The sequence below is a fragment of the Gekko japonicus genome, unplaced genomic scaffold (assembly GCF_001447785.1).
Source record: "Gekko japonicus isolate JY-2015 unplaced genomic scaffold, Gekko_japonicus_V1.1 scaffold1037, whole genome shotgun sequence".
Taxonomy (NCBI): domain Eukaryota; kingdom Metazoa; phylum Chordata; class Lepidosauria; order Squamata; family Gekkonidae; genus Gekko; species Gekko japonicus.
The window spans coordinates 470,361-495,856 of NW_015171534.1; the positions used below are offsets into that span (position 1 = coordinate 470,361).

At 47.3% G+C, this 25,496-nt stretch overlaps 1 protein-coding gene across 1 annotated transcript in view; it reads left to right on the forward strand.

Annotated features, from left to right (window-relative positions):
- CLASP1 (cytoplasmic linker associated protein 1) overlaps nt 1-12,813 on the forward strand; it is a 334,150-nt gene extending 321,337 nt beyond the window's left edge. The window contains exons 38-43 of the mRNA XM_015419605.1: nt 1,160-1,311; nt 3,939-3,977; nt 6,561-6,569; nt 7,205-7,220; nt 10,067-10,183; nt 11,909-12,813. Of these exons, the coding sequence (XP_015275091.1) occupies nt 1,160-1,311; nt 3,939-3,977; nt 6,561-6,569; nt 7,205-7,220; nt 10,067-10,183; nt 11,909-11,995 (420 nt within the window). The 3' untranslated portion in view covers nt 11,996-12,813. The remainder of the gene's footprint in view (nt 1-1,159; nt 1,312-3,938; nt 3,978-6,560; nt 6,570-7,204; nt 7,221-10,066; nt 10,184-11,908) is intronic.
- Nucleotides 12,814-25,496: the final 12,683 nt, after the last annotated feature.

Below are 25,496 nucleotides of genomic sequence, written 5' to 3' on the forward strand. Positions count from 1 at the left end.
GGCTGCCAAGTCCCCCCGGGGGGCGGATTTCCCCCCGCTTTGGAGGCCCGATTTCCGCCGCTGCAGAATCGGGCCTCGGGGGAAACCCCACCCCGGCGTGCACGTCACCCGGATGTGACGTGATGACGCCGGGCACGCTGGGGGCGGGGCCACAACCATTTCAGGGGAAAACAGAGTTTTCCCTTCAAATGGCTGTGGCCCTGCCCCCAGCATGCCCGGCGTCATCACATCACATCCGGCTGATCTGCATGCGGCGCGCACGCATGATCGGGACGCCGTCCGGGAGCCCCCCGCTGCAAGGAGAAACAGGTTTGGCAACCCTATGCCCACCAAATTAATACAGTAGCATAGGTCTAGAGGAGCTGCGGTGGCTCAAGTGGTTAAGACGCTGAACTGCAGGCTGTGGAAGGTCAGTAGTTCAGCAGTTCGAGACCCGGGTGCCACATGATGGAGTGAGCTCCCATCTCTAGTTCCAGCTCCTGCCAATCTAGCAGTTCGAAAGCAAAAAATTGCAAGTAGAACCACTTTGGTGGGAAGGTAACAGCGTTCCGTGCGCCTTGGTGTTTAGTCATGCCGGCCACATGACCACGGCAACGTCTTCGGACAGCGCTGGCTCTTTGGCTTTGAAACGGAGATGAGCACCGCAACCCTAGAGTCGGATTCAACTGGCTTTCGAGCAAGGGAACCTTTACCTTTACTTTAGAGGCTTGTTGACCAGTGCTATTTTTGGGCAGGAACGCACAGGAACGGAGTTTTGGCTGGCTTCAGAGTTGGCCACGCCCACTACAGCCAAAACCTCTGTGTGCGTAGCTACACAGGGAAGGCCTGTGGAGCAACCCTGCCCCCCCGGCGACTCCGAGGCGGGCGGGATGGGGGGGCCTGGAAGGATCAGGGAAGCATTTAAATGCCTCCCTGTGCCTTCGCCGGCCTGTCCAAGGGCCGGCTTGCCCGGGTTCCCTGTCAAGCCAAGGGAAGGCATGGGGTGTGTGGCCTAATATGCGAATGAGTTTCTGCTGTTGGGTGTGGCCTATTATGCTAATGAGTTCCTGCTGGGCTTTTTCTACAAGAAAAGCCCTGTTGTTGACCATCAGTTTAGTAGAAAAGATGTGTGTTGTCTATAAACTGCAAATCTCCTTTCTCCCCACCCCCACCTCTCCAGGTTGTTAGAGCTGCTGAGGAAGCTGCTTCCACCCTGGCCAGCTCCATCCACCCTGAGCAGTGCATCAAAGTGCTGTGCCCCATCATTCAAACGGCTGACTACCCCATCAATCTGGCCGCTAGTGCCATTCAAAACACCCTCACCTCTCTTGTGTGGATGTCCAAACCCACAGCAAAAGATGGTCTATCTTGGCAGCTGCTCTACAGGAGTCTGCTCCGGCAAGGGAATGAGTGCAAGACTTACGTGATTTCCCACTCCATTCAGTATAGTGGGCCCATTCAGTATAGTGGTTCTCTGCCGCCCCATTGTGCCTGTCCAAGAGGGGGCCTGGCAAAGAACTGAGATGTCAATCCAGTCCACAGCTAAGAACTCGGGCCCCCTTTCCCAGTAGCCCTCCCAGCCCAGACCCCATGCACCAAACCCCCTTGTCGGGAGGGACCACGGTGGCCGGGGTCTGCGGCTCGTGCCTCCCGAGCTGGACTGCCATGCTGGTGGACTTTGCCGAGGTGGGCACCAGCCATGAAGGAGGGAAAGGGGGGAAGGAGGTTGAGGGAACAGACCCCTGCTTACCTGTTAGTGTGCAGGTGCCTGTTTGTGTCCTGCCTCTGGAGACGGGGGGACCTGTTTGGGTTCAGAACTGAGAGGGGTAGACCACCGAGTGTGGACTTTGTTCTCCCTGTGAGGTGTTGCCGCAGATTGCTTGCCCAGTGGTGCTAAGTGCCTTCTCTGCGTTTTCCCTGCCGCTAAGGTGCCTCAGCCCTCACTCTAAGTCTGCACAGCAGGGAGCTGTCAGACAGCCTCCCATGCCGTGCACCTTGCCTTGTGAGTTGTGGGGAGTCCTGGCTGGGGTTTTTTGTAGGGCTGGGGGGACAGGGATTGGGTGCTGGGGTGGGGGCTTGCCTGCTATAGGGGCAGGAGGTGTTAGCCACGCCCTTAGTCAATATCCTGAACGTTTGAAGCCTCATGGCTGTTGCTGCAGTAGTGGGAGGGGACTTGTTCTTTCTGTTCCGTGGCCGCCCGTGTGCCATGCCATATTTTTCGTCGGCACAACTTTGTGCCTCTGTCGGGATGTTCCAGGGGTGAAAGGCGTTAGGAAGCGGACTAACTCTGACCATGCCCCACGACCCACCCACAACGCCAGCGCAGAACCTTGTGCCTGAGTGGCACCGGTGAGCAGCTGCCACAGAGCTGTGCCCGTGTCTGAGAGCAGGGCAATGGCGCTGGAGTCCTGCACCACCGTAATGGGCCCTTATGCAGGCGTCTCTCCAGGATATGCTGGCATAAAGGTCATTCGACTCCCTCAGCCTTACGTGCTTGTCGTATTCATTCCTTAGACTCCTAATATAAAGCAAGAAATTGGAAGTAGATAAATAGGGACCACTTCAGTGGGAAGGTAACAGCGTTCTGTGCGCCTTGGTGTTTAGTCATGCTGGCCACGTGACCACGGAAACGTCTTCTGACAGCGCTGGCTCTTCGGCTTTGAAACGGAGATGAGCACCACAACCCTAGAGTCGGACTCGACTGGCTTTCGAGCAAGGGAACCTTTACCTATACTTATATAACACATGTTGCTATATAAAACTCACAGCTGCTTACAGTCTAGTAAAAATCCGATCATCATAATAAAGACACTTCTGTTCCAAAGGCTGCATCCACAGAACAGTCTAAAATTCAGTCTACACAAAGCACCCGCTTAAAGAGCTTAACCTTAGCTTTATGTATTTATTTATTTATTTCCATGTCACCTTTGCACCCAATTCAGGGTCCCTAAAGTGGTAAACTTTAAACATTAAAACACATTTCAAAGGGAAGGACAGTCCCACTGCGATGGTCAATTAGGAGATGCAGCAAGGCCTTTTGTGTCGTCACCCCATTGTTACCAGTACTTTACCAAACCATGCACTTGCAGGCTTTTTGGAAGTTTGACTGGAAAACATGATTCGCGGCTAGATATTAAGAACCTAAAAACTTTATGTTGCTTATCAAATCAATGGGCAAAAAAAGTTAGGAAAATGCATTTCAGCAGAATGGAGCAGCACCGATGAAACGTATTCATCTTGCAGTTTGAAGCACAGGTCAGAAGAAGTTGGCGGATACCACTGAAACTTACTAGACACAAATCTTATTATACAAGGTCAAAGCTAGGTTATGCCTTAGAGGCACAGCCCTGTGTTTGGGGCGGAGAGGCTCCATGTTATAGCAGGAAATTCTGGCAGAATTCCAACCTACTCACCCGTGTAGTATCCCTAGTTACCCTAAGGAGTATGTGATGTCACAGTAGCTTTGTCACTAACTATTCAGAATGATTTTGCAAAGACAAGACACTGGTGCTAAATGAACTTACAGTGAGGTTTGGGGTTTTTTTTTAATCTGGAATCATGGACGTGAAAAGTAGTTGGGGGGCAGTAGGGCTCCCAGGTCCCCCAAGGCCCCCAACCCGCTGGCCCGGATCCAGCTGCTGGGGGGGAACCCCACCCCCAAAGTGCCAGAATCAGGCCGACGTGCCCGCCGCGATGACATCACCTGGAGGTGACATCATCACGCCGGGCACGTCATTGGGGGACGTTCTAGCATTCGGCATTAAAACTCTATGGTACCATAGAGTTTTAAAGCCAAACGCTAGAGTGTCTCTCAACGGCATGCCCGGCACAATGACATCAATTCTGGGTGACGTCATTGCGGCGCGCGTGCTGTGTGCGAAGCTCCTGGACGCAGAACTTCCAACCCCCACTGGATGCCAGGTAGGGACCTGGCAACTCTAGGTGGCAGTTTGGAGCAGAGAAAAGGTTAAGCTCCCTTCCTCCATTCAGGTTGCAGTGTCCCATGGCTGCTTTTCATTAAGGCAAACACACACCCCAACATATAGGGCCAGACTACAAGTGACAGTGGCTGTGGGATACAAGGGACCAACTCCATTTTAGAAGCATTTGAGGCCATGGTGGGGGATGTTTCTGCACCTGAAGATTTTGGAGAAAGAGGAACCAAGAGGTCTTGGGACTGCTGCGCTGCATGCCCAAACTAGATTGGGGCCTCATTGCAATTTTTAAAGAACTACAAGTGCTTCTAAAATGGCATCAACGACCATGGGATGGACCTCTGGCCACTGTCTAGGGTTGCCAAGTCAGGTGTTGCGCCGCAGCGGGGGACTCCCGGCTGGCGTCTGGAGCGTGCGCGCCGCATGCACATCACCCGGAAGTGACGTGACGACGCTGGGCACGCTGGGGGCGGGGCCACGACCATCCGAGGGAAAACCATAGAGTTTTCCCTCGGATGACCGTGGCCCCACCCCCAGCGTGCCCGGCATGGTCACGTCACTTCCGGGCGACGCGTACGTCGGGGTGAGGCTCCCCCCGGGGCCCGATCCACCGGTGGCGGGGGGACTTGGCAAGCCTATCACTGTTGCTTGTAGTTTGGCTCTTTGTTACCCCCATTTGCATATAATGCATACAGTGAACTGCTCTGTCTTCAGTTGCTTCTCTCTCTCTCCCTCTTGTTTTTCTCTCTTTTAAAAAAGCAGTGGTGCCACTGCTGTAACCCAGCTGAGGTTGGGTTCAACCAACTTGTGGCTTCCTACCCAACAACTGATGAATATTGTAAAGAAGCTTGAAACAACTTTTTCTACCAGATTAAATTCTGAGGCATTTTTTAAGAGTTCAGCAAAGTTGCCAAAATACAACTCAATGTGCTGGTGCATTGGGTTCTTGTTCCCAAATTGGAACGGGTGTGTGCACGCGTGCATGTTTTGGATAGAAGTGAGTATGTATTATGGTGATCGTCCAGGGCCTGTTTCTTAGGGTAGGCTAACTATAATTGAACTATGATTGAGGTTCTTCCTCTTGATGTCTTTTGCCTTCAGAGATTTGCTTTGGTGTTGGCTTAATGTGAGGAAGTAATCATAAAACCCCTCAAGCAATATGGCTGTCATTTCCAGTGAGAGATTTGGTGGTGATTTTATGTCTGCTTATTGCATGTGTTTTTCTTGCCGTTAATTGTACATAATTCTGGGGAAGGCCTCAACCTTACCACTTCAGAATATTAATTGTTTCCGCAAGGTCCAAACAACAATTTTGAAAGCAGAATGAAGTAGGCAAACAATTAATGAAAGAACATTTCCTCTGATGTTCCAGTTCAGTGGGGGCAAGCGGCAACTGAACATTTCAAAGGATTCTTCTTCCTGTGCGTTGTGTGTTTTGAGGGTGGGGTCAAGTCAAGGATTGAGAGAGTCAATAATGGTTAAATTGTGTTGCAATTCTAAAAATCTGACTCAAATTATTTTCACCCAACTATTTAAAAAAGGTTTTGTCATGTTCGCAGAGTTTGTGGAATGAAAACTATAAATAAAAATCACATAAGAAAGGCTTGGGGTTTTATGAGTCAAGTAAATTATTACCCTGTCAAAAAGAAATTGGATGTTATAATTTATAACTAATTTACAGTGCAATCCTGTACAGAAATACTCCAAGGGATTAGACAAGTACAAGAAGGGGGACCCGCGATACTCGGGGGGGGGGGAGAAGGAAGCCGCCACAGGTGAGCCTTCTCTCCTGCCCTCCCCCATCCCTGGCACCCACAACGAGGGCCGCGCCCCTCTAAGCCTTCTCCCTCCTCCCCCCAGCACCAGCGGCGAGGCCTGAGAGCCCACCAAACTCCCCCCCCGCAGCGGCGAGGGTTGAGCGGCTTACAGCCGCCAGTTGACCAACCCTTCTCCTGCCCCTCTCCCTCCCTGGCGGCAGCGGCTGTACTTTTTGGGGGGTTAAATATTTAAATATCCCCCGCATATTTTTTCCAAGGTTTCAGGGTTTTTTGCACATATGGGTATTGTCCCAAATGTGCAGAAAAATCTCCCTGCCCCCCAAGTGCGGATTTAGATATCCGCACGGAGGGGGCATCTTGGGAATTAGATATATAGATCTCTTCATAGGGTTGCACGGTTGGTCCTTCTTTAGCCAGATTAGGCCTCTTTTGCCCAGTTCATCTTTTTTTAGATTCAGTAATACATTAACTCAAATTGAGAGCGAGCATTAAAAGACTGAGTAACCACATGATTGAAGGCTACAGGTGACCTTTGAATAGCTTCCGTATGGCTGCTGATCAAATGAATTCATACTGTTAAGGTCAGAGAGAAGCAGCCTGAAAATGGAACTCAGGAACCTGACCCTAGGACTAGAAAATTTATAAAACATGAATATATATATATACTTCCATCACATTCGTTAATGGGAACCTGACCCAGTCTTGCTCTTAAAAAGCATCTTTCTGCTGGGTCTGGCCTAGAGATAGGAAGCAATAGAAATTTTAGGAATATAAGCCAAAGATATTTTAGGACCCTCCCAGCAGAGGTCTCTCTCAGCCAATATCAGGGCACTTTGAATGGTATTTTACTGCTGCAATTGCACTGTAGTGATTGTGTGTCAAAAATATCTCCTGCAGAGATAGACCGTTTTCATGGTACTTTGTTCCTGGGGAAATGTTGTTTCCCTCAGCTATTTTCCTCACCGATATTGTGAATGATGTGACAAATCTAGTTTTGTGAACGGTGTGGATTCCTATTGGACACTGCCTGTGACAACAGTTTTCCTTCCATAGTAGCCAAATTAATTTAAACGTATTTCTTTTTAGAACGTTATACCCTCACAGAAGCGCTTCTCCACTGTGTGATTCAGGGATGACTCATCCCTTAACATCAACAAAAAGCTGTGAACAATAAAAAGCCTTCCAATAATCCCCCATCATTTCATAAACAAGTTTTAAAAAACCATTTTTTTAATTTGGTTCTTAAAAAGTAGTGCATTCCTCTCTCCAGTCCCGTAGCCTACATCTACCATGATCTGTTTTTAAAAGCAGTGAACACAAGTACAGCCAGGAGTCATTTCCTGCAGGAGCGCACAGGAGCAGGGTTCTGGCCGTAAAGAGCCCAGGGGGCGGGCACATGCAACAACCCCACCCCCTGCTCCCAGCAGCCCTCAGTCAGAGGAAGAAGCAGCCAGGTAAGTTGCAGAGCCCCCCCGGCCCCCTGGTCCAAAACAGTCCAGTGGCACCTTTAAGACCAGGTTTTATTCAGGTACAAGCTTTCCCTCCTCTGTGAGGGAAGATCTGCATGTTCCCCCCCCCCCCCAATAGCTAGCAATTCAAAACAGTCCAGTGGAGCCTGAGCGGTGGGTGTTGCCTTCTGACACACTCCCAGTGATGTCAGGGGGTGTGGCATATGCAAATGAGTCATGCTAATGAGTTATGCTAATAAGCTCCTGCACCTCTTTTTCTACAAAATGACCCCTGATACTGTACAGCCAAACCCCACTTCCCACAGCATAGCTACTAGGAGTGTACAATTTTTTTCTTACCTGCATTTTTCTGTTTGGGTCTATTGGACTGGGGGGGGGGGTTGTATTGGTATTCAGATCCAGGATTTTTCAGTAATCCCTAAATGTTTTGCATCCAATAGACCAGAACCAAAAAATGCCAATAAAGAAATACCAGCCCAATCCTGGGGCTGGCTTGGTTTCTTCTGCAGCCTGATTTAAACCAGGTGGCAGGCGAAGGCAGTGCAGAGCTGGGCCTACAGGGAGCTGTCAGCACCCTGCAGGCACAGCAATCCCGGGTGGCTGCCTGGCTTAAACAGACCTGCGCTGGCAGGGAATTTTCAACTCCCCACCGACGCAGCTGATCTCGGGTTGGCTTTTCTTGCAGACTGGTTTAAACTGAGCTGCAAGGGAAGCCAGCCACAGCCGAGAGCCACCACCCTGGCTGATCCTTGGGCTGATTTCTGCAGTCCCTTTAAAGGGACTGCACAAGCCTGCCTGACAAACAGCTGAGAGGTGGGAGCAATCTGCTCTTGCCTATCTGCTGTTTTCAGATCTCCCCGAATTTTCGGGGGACTTACTTTGTTTTGTTTTCCCCGAGAAATCCTGGATACATTCGGGAAGCCGAAATATACCCGAAAGAATCCCAATAAGGTATTCTTCTGGTATATTTTCAGCTTGGGTAGATCTGAATGCATACCCCTAATAGCCACCCCGCGCATTTTTATATAGGACCAAAATGTTGGTCTCTGGTGCTGGATAGGAGTGAGTGCCGAAGAGAAAATTGTGGGTTTTAAGTTTGCCTGTGTGTTATCTGCCAGGGGCACCCTGTTCAGGGGCCCATTTCATAGCATCCCTTGGTTTGAGCAAGCAGCTGTGAGGTGGTTACTTACAGCATACTATCTGCTCCACAGGCAGATTGAAGCATCAGCGTTGCTAGTCAACTTCCCCAAATGACACACACAAAGCTACAGCTATAGCAAATGAGAATACTTTATTGGAGAGTTTTGGGGGGAGTATGGCCAAGAGAACTAGAATCCACCTCTGCATACCCACATGGGGAAAGGGTGTTCTACTCCTGGGGCACAGTCCCAATGGCACAGAGGGCAAAGAGAGGCAGCAGGCTGCGTACAGTAGTTGGCTTTCAAAGGCAGGTTTGGTCTGGGGCCAGGAGGATAGCAGTCCGAGCCAAAGCGTGCCCTGTCGGATTCTTGCCTGAATTTGGACAAAACAGAGATACATGCATCTGCAACAAGGGGCCAAAAGGGCCTTGCTGGGTGCACAGAGATTCGTCATGGGTCAGCAAGGAGCCCACTCTCGGGCCCATGGGCCAGACCTGGGCCACAAACACCCCAGAGGCCAGTGCCATTCAAAACACCCTCACCTCTCTTGTGTGGATGTCCAAACCCACAGCAAAAGATGGTCTATCTTGGCAGCTGCTCTACAGGAGTCTGCTCCGGCAAGGGAATGAGTGCAAGACTTACGTGATTTCCCACTCCATTCAGTATAGTGGGGCTCTGCCGCACCATTGTGCCTGTCCAAGAGGGGGCCTGGCAAAGAACTGAGATGTCAATCCAGTCCACAGCTAAGAACTCGGGCCCCCTTTCCCAGTAGCCCTCCCAGCCCAGACCCCATGCACCAAACCCCCTTGTCGGGAGGGACCACGGTGGCCGGGGTCTGCGGCTCGTGCCTCCCGAGCTGGACTGCCATGCTGGTGGACTTTGCCGAGGTGGGCACCAGCCATGAAGGAGGGAAAGGGGGGAAGGAGGTTGAGGGAACAGACCCCTGCTTACCTGTTAGTGTGCAGGTGCCTGTTTGTGTCCTGCCTCTGGAGACGGGGGGACCTGTTTGGGTTCAGAACTGAGAGGGGTAGACCACCGAGTGTGGACTTTGTTCTCCCTGTGAGGTGTTGCCGCAGATTGCTTGCCCAGTGGTGCTAAGTGCCTTCTCTGCGTTTTCCCTGCCGCTAAGGTGCCTCAGCCCTCACTCTAAGTCTGCACAGCAGGGAGCTGTCAGACAGCCTCCCATGCCGTGCACCTTGCCTTGTGAGTTGTGGGGAGTCCTGGCTGGGGTTTTTTGTAGGGCTGGGGGGACAGGGATTGGGTGCTGGGGTGGGGGCTTGCCTGCTATAGGGGCAGGAGGTGTTAGCCACGCCCTTAGTCAATATCCTGAACGTTTGAAGCCTCATGGCTGTTGCTGCAGTAGTGGGAGGGCACTTGTTCTTTCTGTTCCGTGGCCGCCCGTGTGCCATGCCATATTTTTCGTCGGCACAACTTTGTGCCTCTGTCGGGATGTTCCAGGGGTGAAAGGCGTTAGGAAGCGGACTAACTCTGACCATGCCCCACGACCCACCCACAACGCCAGCGCAGAACCTTGTGCCTGAGTGGCACCGGTGAGCAGCTGCCACAGAGCTGTGCCCGTGTCTGAGAGCAGGGCAATGGCGCTGGAGTCCTGCACCACCGTAATGGGCCCTTATGCAGGCGTCTCTCCAGGATATGCTGGCATAAAGGTCATTCGACTCCCTCAGCCTTACGTGCTTGTCGTATTCATTCCTTAGACTCCTAATATTGGAAGAAGAGGTCTGAACTCTCATAACGTTTCTTTTTAGGGCTACGACAATACAGAAAGCAGCGTTCGGAAAGCCAGTGTATTTTGCCTTGTGGCGATTTATTCCGTTATCGGTGAAGAACTGAAGCCTCACCTCGCACAGCTCACTGGGAGCAAGGTACGTGTGCCCCTTGATCTTGGAACTGGAGAGGAAGAACACCTGCCCCTACATACGTGTTTTGAGTCACCCTGTTAAAACAACAGCTCCCAGCTGCCATCACTAATCTTTGTCCTCTGGGGACATGTAAATACGCGTGGGACACCAAAATGTCAGCTCTCTAGAACAATTTGGATACCATTGCCTTAAGTGTTCAAAAACGATTCTTCGACCAGGAGATGGAAAGTTATGAGTGCATTATAACATCCACCTCTTCCCTAGTATTAAAAAATTGGAAGGTTTTTTTTTTGGCAAATATGTTTAAATGAAAGTTTAGATGTGTACTTTATGTCTAATCAAGCCAGACGTTGGTAATTCAGGAAGAAATAACAAAGCCAGTGATGGTCAGATTGGCTTGATTCTGAATGGGGGAGTCACAAAACCTCACCCAATCCCTGTCAAAGTCTCATCTCCTTCCCTGTTTAATCTCCCCAGATTTTATCACAGCCACCTCTAGTCGTGGGGGAAGGCATCAACTGCATTGATTGGAAGGGTTAGCACCAGGCAAAAAATGAATTGTGATTAATAGTGACCTTTGGCCAAACCTTTGTCATTGTTAGTGCACACATACCAATTTCAAATCTTAGCGCTCTCACTAATTCATGACAATCTGACCCCACCAGGTATGTATTTCCTTTGACAGATGTTCTTGTGAAACAGGCATGGCAGGCATAGATGTGTTAGTACTTGAGGGTATGTTTGGGGTTCAGCCATATCATCCACCCATTTTATTGTGAGAGTCATCCCAGCTAAAGAGCAAATAAAAGATATCCATGGATCATTTTGCAAAGCTCTCAGTTTTTGAATTTTTTTTTTTAAAAGAGGGGACTAACTCTTTCATGTCTAGGATTAAGTATTGTAAAGTAAAACATGATGGAGTAAGAACTATCCCACATCTATCAATTAGGTGACAATTCACTGTATGAATATAAATCATATTTTACTGCTATTCAGCTATAGAGCAGAAGCGGTAAATGTGCAACAGAGGCTGACTGATCTGTGGTCAGATTTCAAGTGCAGTGATGTCCTGTGGCAATCCCTATGGAGATAGGCTTCCCAAGCAGGGGTCATTTGGGGGGGGACGCGGGGGGACGCCATCCCCCCGGGTGAGGTGCGGGAGGGCGGGACCTGGAGCTCCCTGCTGGTGCCCGCTGGAGGTCGCCGCCGGCTGTGGGGAGGACACACTTCCGGTGATGTCAGGGGGTGTGGCATATGCTAATGAGTTATGCTAATGAGTTCCCCTAGCTCTTTTTCTACGAAATGACCCCTGTTCCCAAGTACCTGCCTCGAATCGGCGGGGGACACATACTTCTTGTCGGGAACATTCCCACGCGGAAGACAAACGTGCCGTACCATGCCGTTGCCCAGACGTGACGCCAGCACGCTGGGCACGTAGCTGGGCGACGGTCTGGCAATGGAGCTGGAAACGTGAGTTTCCAGCTCCATTGCCAGAGCGTCGCCCAGCTACGTGCCCAGCGTGCTGGCGTCACGTCTGGGCGACGGCATGGTGCAGGGTGTGTGTGTGTGTTACACCGAGGGATGTCCCAGCCGGGAACCACGTGTCCCCCGCCGATTCGAAGGTAGGTACTTGGTAACCCTATATGGAGATGAGGATTCTGTCAGAGCAAGGGATGGGAAACAAGCTCTTCAATGAAAAACCTTGACCTGATTACTTTACTCTTTCAGATGAAGCTCCTCAACTTGTACATAAAGAGGGCCCAAACTACCAACAGCAACAGCAGCTCATCTTCAGATGTTTCCACACACAGTTAATGGAGATCTTTGGACGTACTTGTAGACATAGAAACAATCAGCTGTGCCTCTCAGAGACCCTTCCCCCTCATCAGCACACTCCACCTGCTGATGGAGGCCACGCAGATATTTGTTGCAATCAGTATTTCCAGTCCTCTAAGGCTCTTCATTGTCGGATATTCTCTGTATTGAATGTAAAGGAAGCAAGGCCTGGGTTGCAGTCTTCACACAAAACAGCAGTAGAAAGCCATATGTAAATGTTGCAGCTGACCCACTAGCATTTCTGAGTCCTGGTAGGTTTCTGTAGTTACACAGTTCTTTGACACTTGAATCATTGATAACCGAATTTGGTTTTGTGCCTGGCTGTTTACTCGTCTTCATGATTTGCATTTGGTTTAAACCTTCATTTTTGACTAGTTTCTCCAGTTCTCCCAGTTTCTGTGATGTGTTATAGTTTTAAAACTGGGGTTAAAAATTGGAATGATCTAGCTGTTCTCCAGAGAAACCTGTACAGACGACAAGATCAAACCAGGCTTTAAAAAAATAATAATAATAATAATACCAGCACTTGATGGACCTAGGTCAGGAGTTTCAGCGAATTTGTAATGGTGCTGCCATTAAGAGGCAGACACAGATCTAGTGTAATTATAGCTATTTTAAGACCTGCCTCTGTGTAAATCATTCATTATCTGCTTCCCCTCAGCATGCAGTTCAGCATTTTCATTTTGGTTTTTTTGTCATATAACAGCATGATTTACTAAAGGATAAGTTGGTAAGTTTTCACTTTGAAGGAAAACTAATGTTATTTTTGCCTGCAATCAGCTGCCATGCATTTTTTTTTTAAAAAATAATGTCTGTTGTATACGTTTTTACTTGATATCTTTTTTGAAGTTTTTATTGCTTTGTGCTGCAACTGGTAAGGAACTGCCCCTCCACCCATTGAACATTTGTTAGATAAACGTAATATATTTTATCTATAGAGGATGACACGTTTTCATGCTCTGTTTAGATTTTTTTTTAAAAAAACAGATCTCTGTTCAGTTATGGCATTCACCAAGAACTGAATTCCTTCCTTTTATGAAGTCTGTTAGTATGCACTGAGAGTAAATGCACTGTAATGTATGTAAACTGTTGGAGCATCCACAGGATTACATAAACTCAAGAGGAATTCACAGCCCATCTTTTAGTAAATAAATGTCAAATTGGCAACTACTGCTGCTTCAGATCTCAGTAAGCAATTTGTACTTTCCAAAAGCTGATTGGTTTTCAGGGACTGCGATTTGGATAACCAGGCCTTACTTTCTTAATAAAATACTGTTTTTCTTTGTCAGGCGATGCTCCTTAATATGACACTTGTTCTGTTAACAGCCACCCACTCGTCAATGACTCTCCATCCTTTGAGTACGCTACAATTCTCTCTCTCTCTCTCTCTCTCTCTCTCTCTCTCTCTCTCTGATACACTCCCCATGCAATCTGGATTATTTATAACCTCATTTTGTGTCTAATGTACATAGCAAATTGTTTTGTTTGTCTTTTAGTATTCCTGATCCTGTTTCTTCAGATGGTACTCAAAGGGCTAGCTTAGTCTACACGAATTGGGAGTGGAGGTTGGATACTGAATTTCCCAGGCAAAATGGACTGTTTTGGCCACCGATCCATACAGGCTGGTGGACATAAATCTGCATGTTGTTGGCACGTAAATGTTGGAATGGGGAGGGCTCCATTTTTCCCAGCACGGTCCATATGTCTACAGCTGCCTTTTCCCCTTGCTGCCTCTTAATGCAGGGCTTTAATTTTTTCCAGAGTATTTAAAAGAGAGCTTTCTTTTCCCATGTGTTTTTCTTCCTATTACCCTCCCTTCCTCTATTTCCCCCCCACACCTTTTATATCTGAGAATCGGCACAGAACAACCCTGCCTGCTGTTGGGTTGCCTTAGATGGTGACGCCCATGCTATCATTGGGCCACCAAGGTTCCCAAGGTATGAGAAAACCAACCAATGCAAAGCCCTTTTAGGTCTCTCATGTAGTGCTGAATTAACTGAGGCATGTGGCTTTCTTTAAAAAGGTACACTATGTGTGCTTGCCTGAATTACAATACAACACGACTTTTCTATTGCTTCCTACTAGCTTCTCAATAACCTGTATAAGTAATGTAACTTGCAACATTGTTATATAAATCTCTTCTTTCTACCATCTGCCCAGCCCCTTTTATTTATCAAGCATAATAGTGCATATTAAAGGAGAAGAGAAACGTTTGTAGAATGCAACAGGACTTTGCTAACAATAATAATGTTTTAAATGAGGAGGACAGGCTGCAAAACCACTCACAATAGTCAGCCATCCAGGGGGGCGGGGGTGGGTGAGTTTGTTGGCATAGTGTTCATGTGCATGTATTTAATTTCTATTTTAGGGTTGGAATTTTTTTGGCGCTTTTGTCACGTTACATCCATATCTGTATTTATATCTTATTTGTTTCGATTTTGAGTGTATCATGGCAAATGTACAGATGTTTTTATGTTAACATTTACATGATAGAATTTGCTAAAAAAAATAAAACCTTTTGAGTTTGCTCTAGAATAAACGAAAGAAATTTAAGTCGTCGTGGGAAGCTTCTTTGCACTGCCACCTTATCGCAAAGGGAGATTTTCAAGGTCACTTGGGTGAACTGTCTACACTGAGAGAGAGTTCCATAAACACCTATTTGCACTGAGTTTATGGTAAGACTTGCACACACGTAATATCGTCCAGGATTACAGCTGTTCTTTTAATGTTCATAATACACGCCGGGAAGAAGAGTGGTGATTACTGTGGCCGTAATGCCAGTTTCCTTAGCATGCGTTAGAGAGCATGCATGCGCTTAGGCACGTGCCCCCCAGCAAGTGGCAAATGAGTACGCTGAGTGGGCCAGACATGCAACCACGGTTGTGATCAACTTCAGAAAAACAAACCAGGATCACAGTGCAAAAACCCCCAAACAAGCAATCACTGTGATTTATGGCTAGTCAAATGCAACATGAATACATTAGAAAGTGGTCTTAGAGAAGTAGCTCCTATAGATAACATGACAGATCCAAATTTGTATTAAATCCATAGGACAGATATGTCTTTAGCCTTTAAATCCAAGCCACCTCTTGATGGAGCGACATTTTTTTGAACATCCAAATGATTGTACACATGTGATACATGTTTACTAAGTATAAAGAACTGCAGATCACTAGCAGGTGTCCACTTCCTACAAAATGTGCTACCAAACATGCTTTCATTTTTTTAAATTGTGGATTCATGATCTGTGTTCTATAATGCATGTCTTACAGTGCGTACACTCATCCCAATATATAGAAGCTAGCATGGGCATATAACAACATATATTGCCCTTTTAGTATTACAGTTTGTAAAATGAAAAAAAAAATTATATGAAACCTTGTGGATGTTCAAACTTCTTCATCGCCAAAGAGAAGGATCACACAGAACACCACATTTGTAGTGTCCACCCTATTCGGCTGGTTCCAATAAAAATCAGACTGAATTAATGTATCTTTAATACTTCTAGTTAAGAGAGCCAGTTTGATGTAGTGGTTAGGAGCAAGGACTCTAATCTGGGAGAACCGGGTTTGATTCCCCACTCCTCTACATGCAGCTCTGGTGTGACCTTGGGTCAGTCATAAGTTCTTTCAGAGCTGTTCTCTCAAGGGCAGTGCTTGAGAGAGCTCTCTCAGCCCCACCTACCTCACAGGGTGTCTGTTGTGGGGAGGGGAAGGGAAAGGAGTTTGTAAGCCGCTCTGAGACTCCTTTGGGTAGTGAAGGGTGGGGGGTATAAATCCAATCTCCTCTTCTTTTTTCTAAATCCAATAAACGGTCAATTATTGCATCCAGGCAAATCTGCAATCAATGTCTATGTATAATATGTTTAATTAAGTTAGCTAAAGGTGTGTACTGAAATGCACGGTATGCCTTTCTGGAGTGCCCATCGTCATTTCTGGACATTCTTGGGGGGGTATTTTTGCATTTTTGTGCATCATGTATGTGTGTGCACCTGTGCTTGGAAGTCATGGCAACCTCTGGCAACTCCTACTGGGGCACAGAGGATGTCCAGAGAAGGGGCCTGAGAGCCTGCCTCTGGCCTCCCGGCCCTGGTATTCTCTGGAGGTCTCCCATCCAAATACCTGCCAGAGTCGGCTCTGCTTAGCTTTTGAAATCTGCCAAGATCAGGCTTGCCAGGGCTATAATCTAGTTGTTACCATGGCGAAAAGATCTCTTTTACGCAGAAAAGGCTGAAGCTGGTGAAAGATGCTCCTTCCACTGCTGCCACCTGATTATCCAACAGAAGACCCAGGTTTAACGGCATCCCTAAGCTGTGAACCTGCTCCTTTAGGGGAAGGGCAAACCCATCCAAGAAAGGAAACACTTAAATACGCAGGTTAGTCTTCCCACCCACCAGGAGAACCCTCTGTCTTTTGGGATTTATTAGCCTTCAAGGGCTGCGGTGGCTCAAGTGGTTGAGACGCTGAACTGCAGCGTCGGTAGTTCAGCAGTTCGAGACCCGTGGCCAACCCATGGCGTCCCGCCGAAGATGCGCAGTAAAAAGTACCACAGAAAGTGCACTAGTATCCAGAAAATGTGGGGCAGGGGCGGGTGTCTGATCGCGGGAGGGCTAGTATCCCATGGCATCTGGCGCTTGTCCAGGTCCCGTCACAAACCGGATGTTTTTCGTAAGCACATGCGCACAAACATGTACCTGAAAGCAGTGCTGCTCCGCAGAACTGCGCATGCGCACAAACGCGAAACGCTTGCCATGCTGCTTCTTTTGCCACGCTGCTTCTTTTGCCACGCTCCAGCATCGCTGTGATCGCCAGCTAACAGCCTAAGTGCAAAGACTATACTAGTAACTATACTGGTAACCAATGCAATTGGTGGAGTACTTGCCAAACATGAGCCCACATAAGCATCGCCGTTAGCAGGCATGCTGCTGCTTTTTGCACCAGCTGTAATGTCTGGGTCAGCCTCAAGGGTAAGCCTTCATAGAACGAATTACAGTAGTCAGGCCTCGAAGTGACCATTGCGTGGGTCACTGTAACGAAGTCTTGGGGGGAGAGATAGGGTTTCATCAACCCAATCTTCTGAAGATGGAAAAATCGCAGATACACACAATCCGCTAGGAGAAACACCATCAGAAATTGCCAATATATAAACTGTATTAAAGTTGGTGGTGTCACAACAACAAAATTAAGTGCATACTATAACTCTAATAAGGCATAAAATACAATGTTATAAAAAAAACATAGAATCACTTAGATTTGGTATTTAGATATCTAAATCCACACATTGGGGGCACATAGCGGGCAATGAGATTTTCCTGCACATTTGGGGCACGCCCTAGGTGTGCAGAAAAATCTGAAATGTAGAAAAAATTATACAGGGGGATAATTAAATCCCCCAAAAGTAAAAGAGTGTTCCCTGCACATGCGCAGAGAATGCACTGGAAAGTGTACCTCACCGCCATTGCAGGGGGTGGGGGAGAAGGCTTGGTGGGCCTGGCGACTGGGAGCCACATGGGCCTCACCACCAGTGCCATGTGGGGGAGAAGGCTTGGCGGGCCTGGCAGCGCCACATGCTGGGCTCACCTGCGGCTGCTTCCTCCTCCTCTACGTGAAGCTCTTGCTACTTCCCCCTGCAAGTATCACGGGTCCCCACTTCTTGTCTAATCTAATAGCCTATGCTAACTGTTGTATGATTTTTAACAATAAATATTTAAATACCAAATCTAAGTGTTTCTATGTGTTTTTATATTATTAAACATTCATACATCTAATATCTAATTTTCTGTTATTTCATACATACACAATGAAAGAAAGTACAATTACATAAACCAGTCACATTATTATTAAACATTCATAAGTCCTCTAATATCCAATTTTCTATTATTTCATGCATCCACAATGAAAGAAAATACAATTACATAAACCAATCACAAGGTAGAAAGCCCATGGATTACAAGACCGGGGTGTATATTTACAAAACCACTGAAGTAAAAGAGACAAGGCCCTTTCAACAATGATTTCAATAAACATATAGACCTTGATATAGACTTTGAACTGGACTATGTGTTGAAATGAGTGTCAAGCTATTCCTCATGGGTTTTTGAAGGTTTGTTGCTCCTCGGAGTTGTAAAGTGTTTTTGATGTTTAATAAACTCCACTATAGAATTACCAAAGGAAGACTGCATGAGCTATACTCTGATGAAGGAACAAAATGCCTGAGACTACCTGGGTTCTGCATTAGTAGTTCAGTTCAAAGGGTTTAAGGATTGCCACACCTATGTGGACATATTGTGGAGTTCTAAGCTTTGCCAAGTTCATTTCGGCACGGAGTGGATGTTCCACAGCTTTTGAAATTGTTGGTCCATCATTACTTTATTGACAATCACTTTGGTGATTTTGTATATACACCCGGTCTTGTAATCCATGGGCTTTCTACCTTGTGATTGGTTTATGTAATTGTATTTTCTTTCATTGTGAATGCATGAAATAATAGAAAATTGGATATTAGAGGACTTATGCATAGACAGTGGATTGTACGGGGGAAGACCCCACCACCCCAGAATCCCAAAGGGAAAGGCATCCAGGCCCCTGATGATCTCCGAGACCAACGCATGAAACGGGCTGTGCCTTTGATGTGGGGAAAAGGGCCATTTCACCACTGACTGCCCGGGGCCGGGAACTAAGGGGAAAACAGAATTACCCAAAGGTCGACTAGGAACCCCAGGGAAAAAACCCACGGGCAAACCAAAGTTCGCCAAAGCCTTACAAGCCACACTGGAAGCTGTCTAGGACGATTCTAGCAAAGATGAGGAGGGTGAGCCGGTGGGAAAAGGCCAGGTCTGCTGTAAGTGGCGCTACTCAGCAGGACCCGATCCCGGAAGCACCAAATGTGGGTGAGCAGCTACCCTCCCCTCTTTTTTGTGACTGTGACACTCATGAATCCCACTATGGGGACTTATATTCGAGTCAAGGGCTTAATTGACTCAGGGTGTGGGGGGGATTTGATCAATCCATCCTTAGTCTCCGGTTTAGAAGCAGCAGTGGTGCGACTACCAGGACCCCTAATTTTTACACAGATGGATGGATCATCCATGAAAGAACCCTGTCAGTTTGAGACTGTACCGCTAAGACTGGGGGGGGTGACCACTGGGAAGAACGGCCCTTTGTCATCACCCCAGCGGCGCAGTTCCCTTTGGCCTTGGGGAGCCCCTGGCTGCACAGCCACGACCCGTATATATGCTGGGATGAGAGGACGGTGCAATTCATCTCCCCTAAATGCCAACCACATGTTTGGAACCTAGAATGGGGCCCCAAGCCGGTAGTTGACTCTCCCCACGGCTTTTCAGCAAAGGAAAAACTCACTTCCATTCCTTCAGAATACAGCGATTTGGCCAGGGTGTTCGAGGCTGAAGAAGCTGACGAACTACTGCCCCCCACACACCGAGACAATCGGACTGTAGCATTGAACAGTTGCCAGGGCATAAAGTGCCCAAAGGTCGGATTTATGCAATGGGCCCGGCAGAGAAAGATGAACTGCGTAAGTTTATCGACCAAAACTTAGCATGGGGTTTTATCCGACTGGCCTCGTCCCCTTTTGCGGCCCCCATGCTATTTCGAAAAAAGAAGGATGGGGGACTGCACTTATGCATGGACTACCGGGGCCTGAACGCCGTCTCATCTACCAATGCCTACCCCATGCCGCTCATTAAGGACTTGCTAGGCGAGGTTTCCAGGGGTAAAATCTTTTCCAAGTTGGAACTCCGAGATGCATACTTTTGTGTGCGCATAAAAGAGGGGGATGAATATAAGACTGCTTTTAACACCCCCCTGGGCCGGTTTGAATATTGGGTGATGCCATTTGGGCTCCAGGGGTGCCGGGAGTGTTCATGAACTTGATAAATGAAGTGTTGCACAAGCATTTATTTAAGGGGGTCCTGGTGTATCTAGATGATATCTTATTGTATTCCCCCGACCTACCTTCGCATGTGAAGTTGGTGCGGGAGGTACTCCAAACGTTGCACAAGCACAAGCTGTTCACTAAACTCTCTAAATGCGAGTTCCACAAAATAGCCACTGACTTTCTGTGGTACCGGATTTCTGACAAGGGTATTGAAATGGACCCAAAAAAGGTCCAGGATGTCCTGGGATGGGAGGCCCCACGCACCCGTTGCCAACTCCAATCCTTCCTTGGATTTTCAAATTTTTACCGACATTTTCTCCCCAACTTTGCACAAGTTAGCCTACCCCTAACGGACTTGTTGAAAACTAAGGGGGAAATCAATAAGTGAACTTAGAATCAGGGTGTAAAGCTTGTAATCATTGGCTAGATCTGGTGGGAAGTTTGAGCCAGACAGACACTTCAGCTAATAACGTGAGCTGAAGAACTGCCAAGAGAACTGCCAGAGGCGGCTGCTTCCATCCTTGCAACACTATCACGGGAAAAGCCACAATTACCAAAAATGTGCCTTTTGCACAACTCTTAACAGTGCAAGAATTATATGCGCTGAACAAATCTAGGTGCTCTAGAATTTTGAACATTTTGAGTTTTGTAGTTGAACAAGGCCGTGTGTTGTTTTTAGACAACCTCTGCCACCTTTTATCCAGGCAGAAGCTTTATGCTTTCAACAGCTGCATAACAGGCAGAAATTCAACAGGTCTGACTTTTTTGAGCATGGAGATAAAGTGACAAGTAAGGTTTCCTTTTCAGATGCATCAAACTCATTTGTTACAAGGGCCAGATCTGGCATAGATACTATTTTGTCGAGCTAGGCCATGTTTACCATAAAATGTCATGCCAGGTACCAGAGATATAAACTTTATAAATGACACTGGCAAACCCCATTAATGATAGTATTTTTACTCAAAATGTAAACAAAAGCAATTGATTCCTAGCAGTGAAAGCAATCAATTTACTGGGAATTCACAAAAGCCCCAATAAATGTATTTAATGATATGCAAGCCTTGTTTTTTTTTCCCAACTGATACCATAAAAGAGGAAGGGTATTTTACATTCCCATACAAATTAGTTACTTTTTGTATACATAGCACTTTTAGGAGATGAACCATTTTCCTTGCCAGTTTGGTATAGCGGTTAAGAAAAGTGGACTCTAATCTGGAGAACCGGTTTTGATTCTCCACTCCTTCACATGCAGCCAATGGATGATCTTGTGTCAGTCACAGTTCTCTCAGAGCTGTTCTCTCAAGAGCACTTCTCTCAGAGCTCTCTCAGCCCCACCTACCTCACAGGGTGTCTGTTGTGGAGAGAGGAAGGGAAGGAGAGTGTAAGCTGCTCTGAAACTCCTAGTAAGGATTGGGTACAGTGTTCCCTCTAAGCTGAGTTAGTGTGAGCTAGCTCACAGTTTTTTAGCCTCCAGCTCACACACTTTTGTCTTCGCTCAGGGAGGATGGCTCCAGAGCCAACTAATTTATGCAGCAGCCAAATGGTTCACTCACAACTTTAATGCCAGGAGCTCACAAAGTAGAATTTTCGCTCACAGGACCCCATAGCTTAGAGGGAGCATTGGTTGGGTATAATTCTCCTCCTCCTCCTCCTCCTCTCGCCCTCCTCCTTTGTCAATAAAGTACTTTTCCAGCAACCCCCCCCCCCCCCCAGCCAGCCACAGCGGCCCAGCACAGTTATGATCTGTCTCTCACTCTTTGTTTTCTCCCTTCCCCCATCCTACCTACATCTTGAGGAGGCACACCAGACTTCCCCCTCCACCGTCCCATCCCCACCACCAACAATGCTGTGAGGTGGTCAAGGTGACCCTGACGGCAGGTTCCAGGCTCAGGAGGAGGGGGAGGGGGTCTGGGCCTGGTTCTCACAGTTCCCCCCCACACCAGTTCTCATCCCTCCTGCGTTTCCCACAGAAGCGGTGGGGTTGAGGGAAAGACCTGACCGAGAGGCTGTTTCTGAAACCTTCACGGGGTGCTTCTTGTCCTCCCTCAACCCCTTTTCCTTCACGGACCGAGAGCAGGTGTGGGAGAGAAGGGAAGTTGCAGTGCCCCCCCCCAACACTCACGCTGCCTCCCGTGGCTATTCAGGCATGCAGCAGCGACAGCAGTGCCCCTTTCCCCCTTTTGGACCTCCACTTGCTTCCGAGGATGGGATGTCTTTCCCCTCAGAGCGGCATGTGCAAGACAGCCCAGTGGCCTTCCAGCCCACATGCCAGGTCTCCTCCTCCTCTCTTCCCTGCCAGCCTATCCCTTCGTCAGCAAACCACCGTTCCGTGCCGCTGCTCTCACCAATCCCCTCACAGTTGTCATTTGGTGTGGCGGTAGCAGCACCAACTGCTTGGCTCCGCCCGCCATGCAGAGGTTTATTTATTTTTATTTATTTATTTATTTATTTATTTATTAGATTTCTATCCCGCCCTCCCGGCCTAGGCCGGCTTGCAACAGAATAAAATCTCAACAATACGATCATATAAAACCATAATTTCATAAATACAGTATTAAAACTCAAACATAATAACATAATAAAGTGCTAGTACATTCCCCGTTCCCAGTTAACTCTTCGACCTTCTGCGGCTATCTAGGGTGATTGGCTCGGGCATTATTCAGGGGACCAGTGGGCCAGGGTTCCGCCAGCATAGATATTTTGCCAATCCTCGCTAAGCTGCAGTTGGAGGAGGTGGGAGAGGGGGGGAAAACACCATGTCACCTCATTCTCTGCCTTCAGCCTTATAGTCTTCCGCCTAGCAATTTCCCTTCTATTTTGTTGAAAGTTTCCACCACATACACCTCACTGCATGCACCCGCTTCCCCTGAGCAGCCTCCTGCCGTCTCTCCCTCGTACCAGTCACTCACGGGCCAGATAAGAGCCCTGGATGGGCTGGTTCCAGCCCCTGGGCCATACGTTTGACACCCCTGATCTACATATAATGGGGGTACTAAAGGCACAGAGACAGTTGGGACGGGGAGGAAAGGTGGTAATCCTTTCTGTTTTCCACCATATATTTGTGCTTCTTCCTTATTCCTGCCAACCTAGCAGTTCAAAAGCAAGAAATTGCAAGTAGATAAATAGGTACCACTTCGGTGGGAAGATAACAGCGTTCCGTGCACCTTGGTGTTTAGTCATGCCGGCCACATGACCACGGAAACGTCTTCGGACAGCGCTGGCTCTTCGGCTTTGAAACGAAGATGAGCACCGCAACCCTAGAGTCGGATTCGACTGGCTTTCGAGCAAGGGAACCTTTACCTTTACACAAATTCTGTGTGCTACACTGTGCTTAATATTTTGACTTTTAAAGGTTTTAAGTGCCCTTTTCATTTTTAAACAGATAATTTTTATTCATTTTTATAAACAGCAAAGATTTACAAGGTAAGCATGAGCATACTCAGCTCTCAATGGCTTCATACATTTCGTACAATTCATCGGTATTATACAGTTTGAAAATTACCATAGATGCAGAGTGTTTATTACATCAGGTACTGTTTCTTTGGTATTTGCTGGAGGGGGTGTAAGGAAATAGGCAGTTACATACACTGCTGGTACGATTGCCTGGAGGTAGCATCCTTCTGGGATAAAATAATAGAAGAAATAACGATCATAACCGAAATCAAGATAGACAAATCCCCGGAAGCTCTGCTTTTAAATCTCAGAGAGGAAAATGCTCTATCTAATACACAAAGGAAAATAATCTCTCTATTACTATTTGCAGCCAAAACCACATTAGCAGCCACATGGAAATCCATGAGTAGGCTAAATGTAAACCTCTGGTACAAAAAGCTATGGAACCCTTTTCATTTTTCAGTCAAGTCACTACCTGCTGTAAACCATTAATATCTTCCTAAAGCATCCAAGCTAGCCAGATCTCATCAGATCTCAGGAGCTAAGCTGGGCCAGCCCCGGTTATTACTCCGGTGGCAGACCACCGAGGTAATCTTGGGTTCCTATAAAGAGGCATCCAATGGCAAACCATCTCTGTTAGTCTCTTGCCTTGAAAACCCTATGGGGCAATGTTCCCTCTAAGCTGAGTGAGTGTGAGCCAGCTCACAGTTTTTTAGCCTCCGGCTCACACCTTTTTGTCTTGGCTCAGGAAGGGATGGCTCCAGAGCAAACTAATTGATGCAGCAGCCAAATCAGTCGCTCACAGCTTTAATGCCAGTTGCTCACAGAGTAGAATTTTTGCTCACAAGACTCCACAGCTTAGAGGGAGCATTGGGGGTCATCATGATTTGGCTGTGACCTGATAGCACTTTAGGAGCTGTGGTTAAGACGCTGAACTGCAGGCTGTGGAAAGTCACTAGTTCAGCAGTTCGAGACCCGAGTGTGCCGCATGACAGAGTGAGCTCCCGTCTCTGGCTCCAGCTCCCGCCAACCTAGCAGTTCGAAAGCAAGAAATGGCAAGTAGATCAATAGGGACCACTCCGGTGGGAAGGTAAGTTCCGTGCGCCTTGGTGTTTAGTCATGCTGGTCACATGACCACGGAAACGTCTTCAGACAGCGCTAGCTCTTCGGCTTTGAAACGGAGATGAGCACCGCAACCCTAGAGTCAGACTCGACTGGCTTTCGAGCAAGGGAACCTTTACATTTACCTGATGGCACTTTACGCTCACAAAGCATCCCGACAAAGGCACTCCCCTGGAGCTCAACACTCTCAATATTCCAAAGTGGGAAACAAAACACTGGGAATGTAAAAAAAGAAAGAAAGAAAAGAATGAGTCAATTCATGCAAACGGAAAACATTAAAAGCAGTTCAAACCAGAATGATTTAAGGATGGTCAAAAGGATTAAGGGTTGGGAAACAGGCTGTTTACAAATATATCTGGAGGCGAAAGAGCACTAAAGAGAAAGTAGTAATGAGTAATTAGCGAGGAAAGAGTTGACTTGCAAGTGGCTAAGATAATGAACTCCCTTTTAAATCCAGTTTTAACAAGAAAAATTGAGGGGGGAAAGGGATTTGGATCAATTAAGAAGGAGTAACAAAAAAGATGGTAAAAATATACTTGGAAAATCTAGAGGTGCTCAGAGGGTTATGCACAGAGAAAACTAGATCCAAGGCCTGTTTACTCAGAGGTAAATCCAGCTGAGTTTAATGAGGTTAATGCTGTAATCCTATGCATACTTACTTGGGAGTAAGTTCTACTGAACTCATAGTATCTACTTATCAGTAAGAAGCTCTACACATTACCTAGGAGTAAGTCTCATTTAACTTAGTAGAATTTATTTCCACCTAAACATGCAAAGAATTGCCTGTTATGACTAACTTTCGCCAGGCTATGCCCTGTCATTGGGTTCCATGCCTGTTGTTGTACATTCTGTTGTTCTGATTGCCATGACTGGACCTATCACTGTGGCTTTGCCTAACAGGGAGTCACTAGTCAGAGAAAAAGGTTGTAGCAATTTGAATCTAAACACAGAGAGGTATGATTCAGACGTAATGATAAACCTCACTTTATCATTACACTAGCCTGATAACCAGTGCTTCGCTACGGTGTTTAAGTTCCGTAAATCCAGCTATAATACTGATGATGTGAAG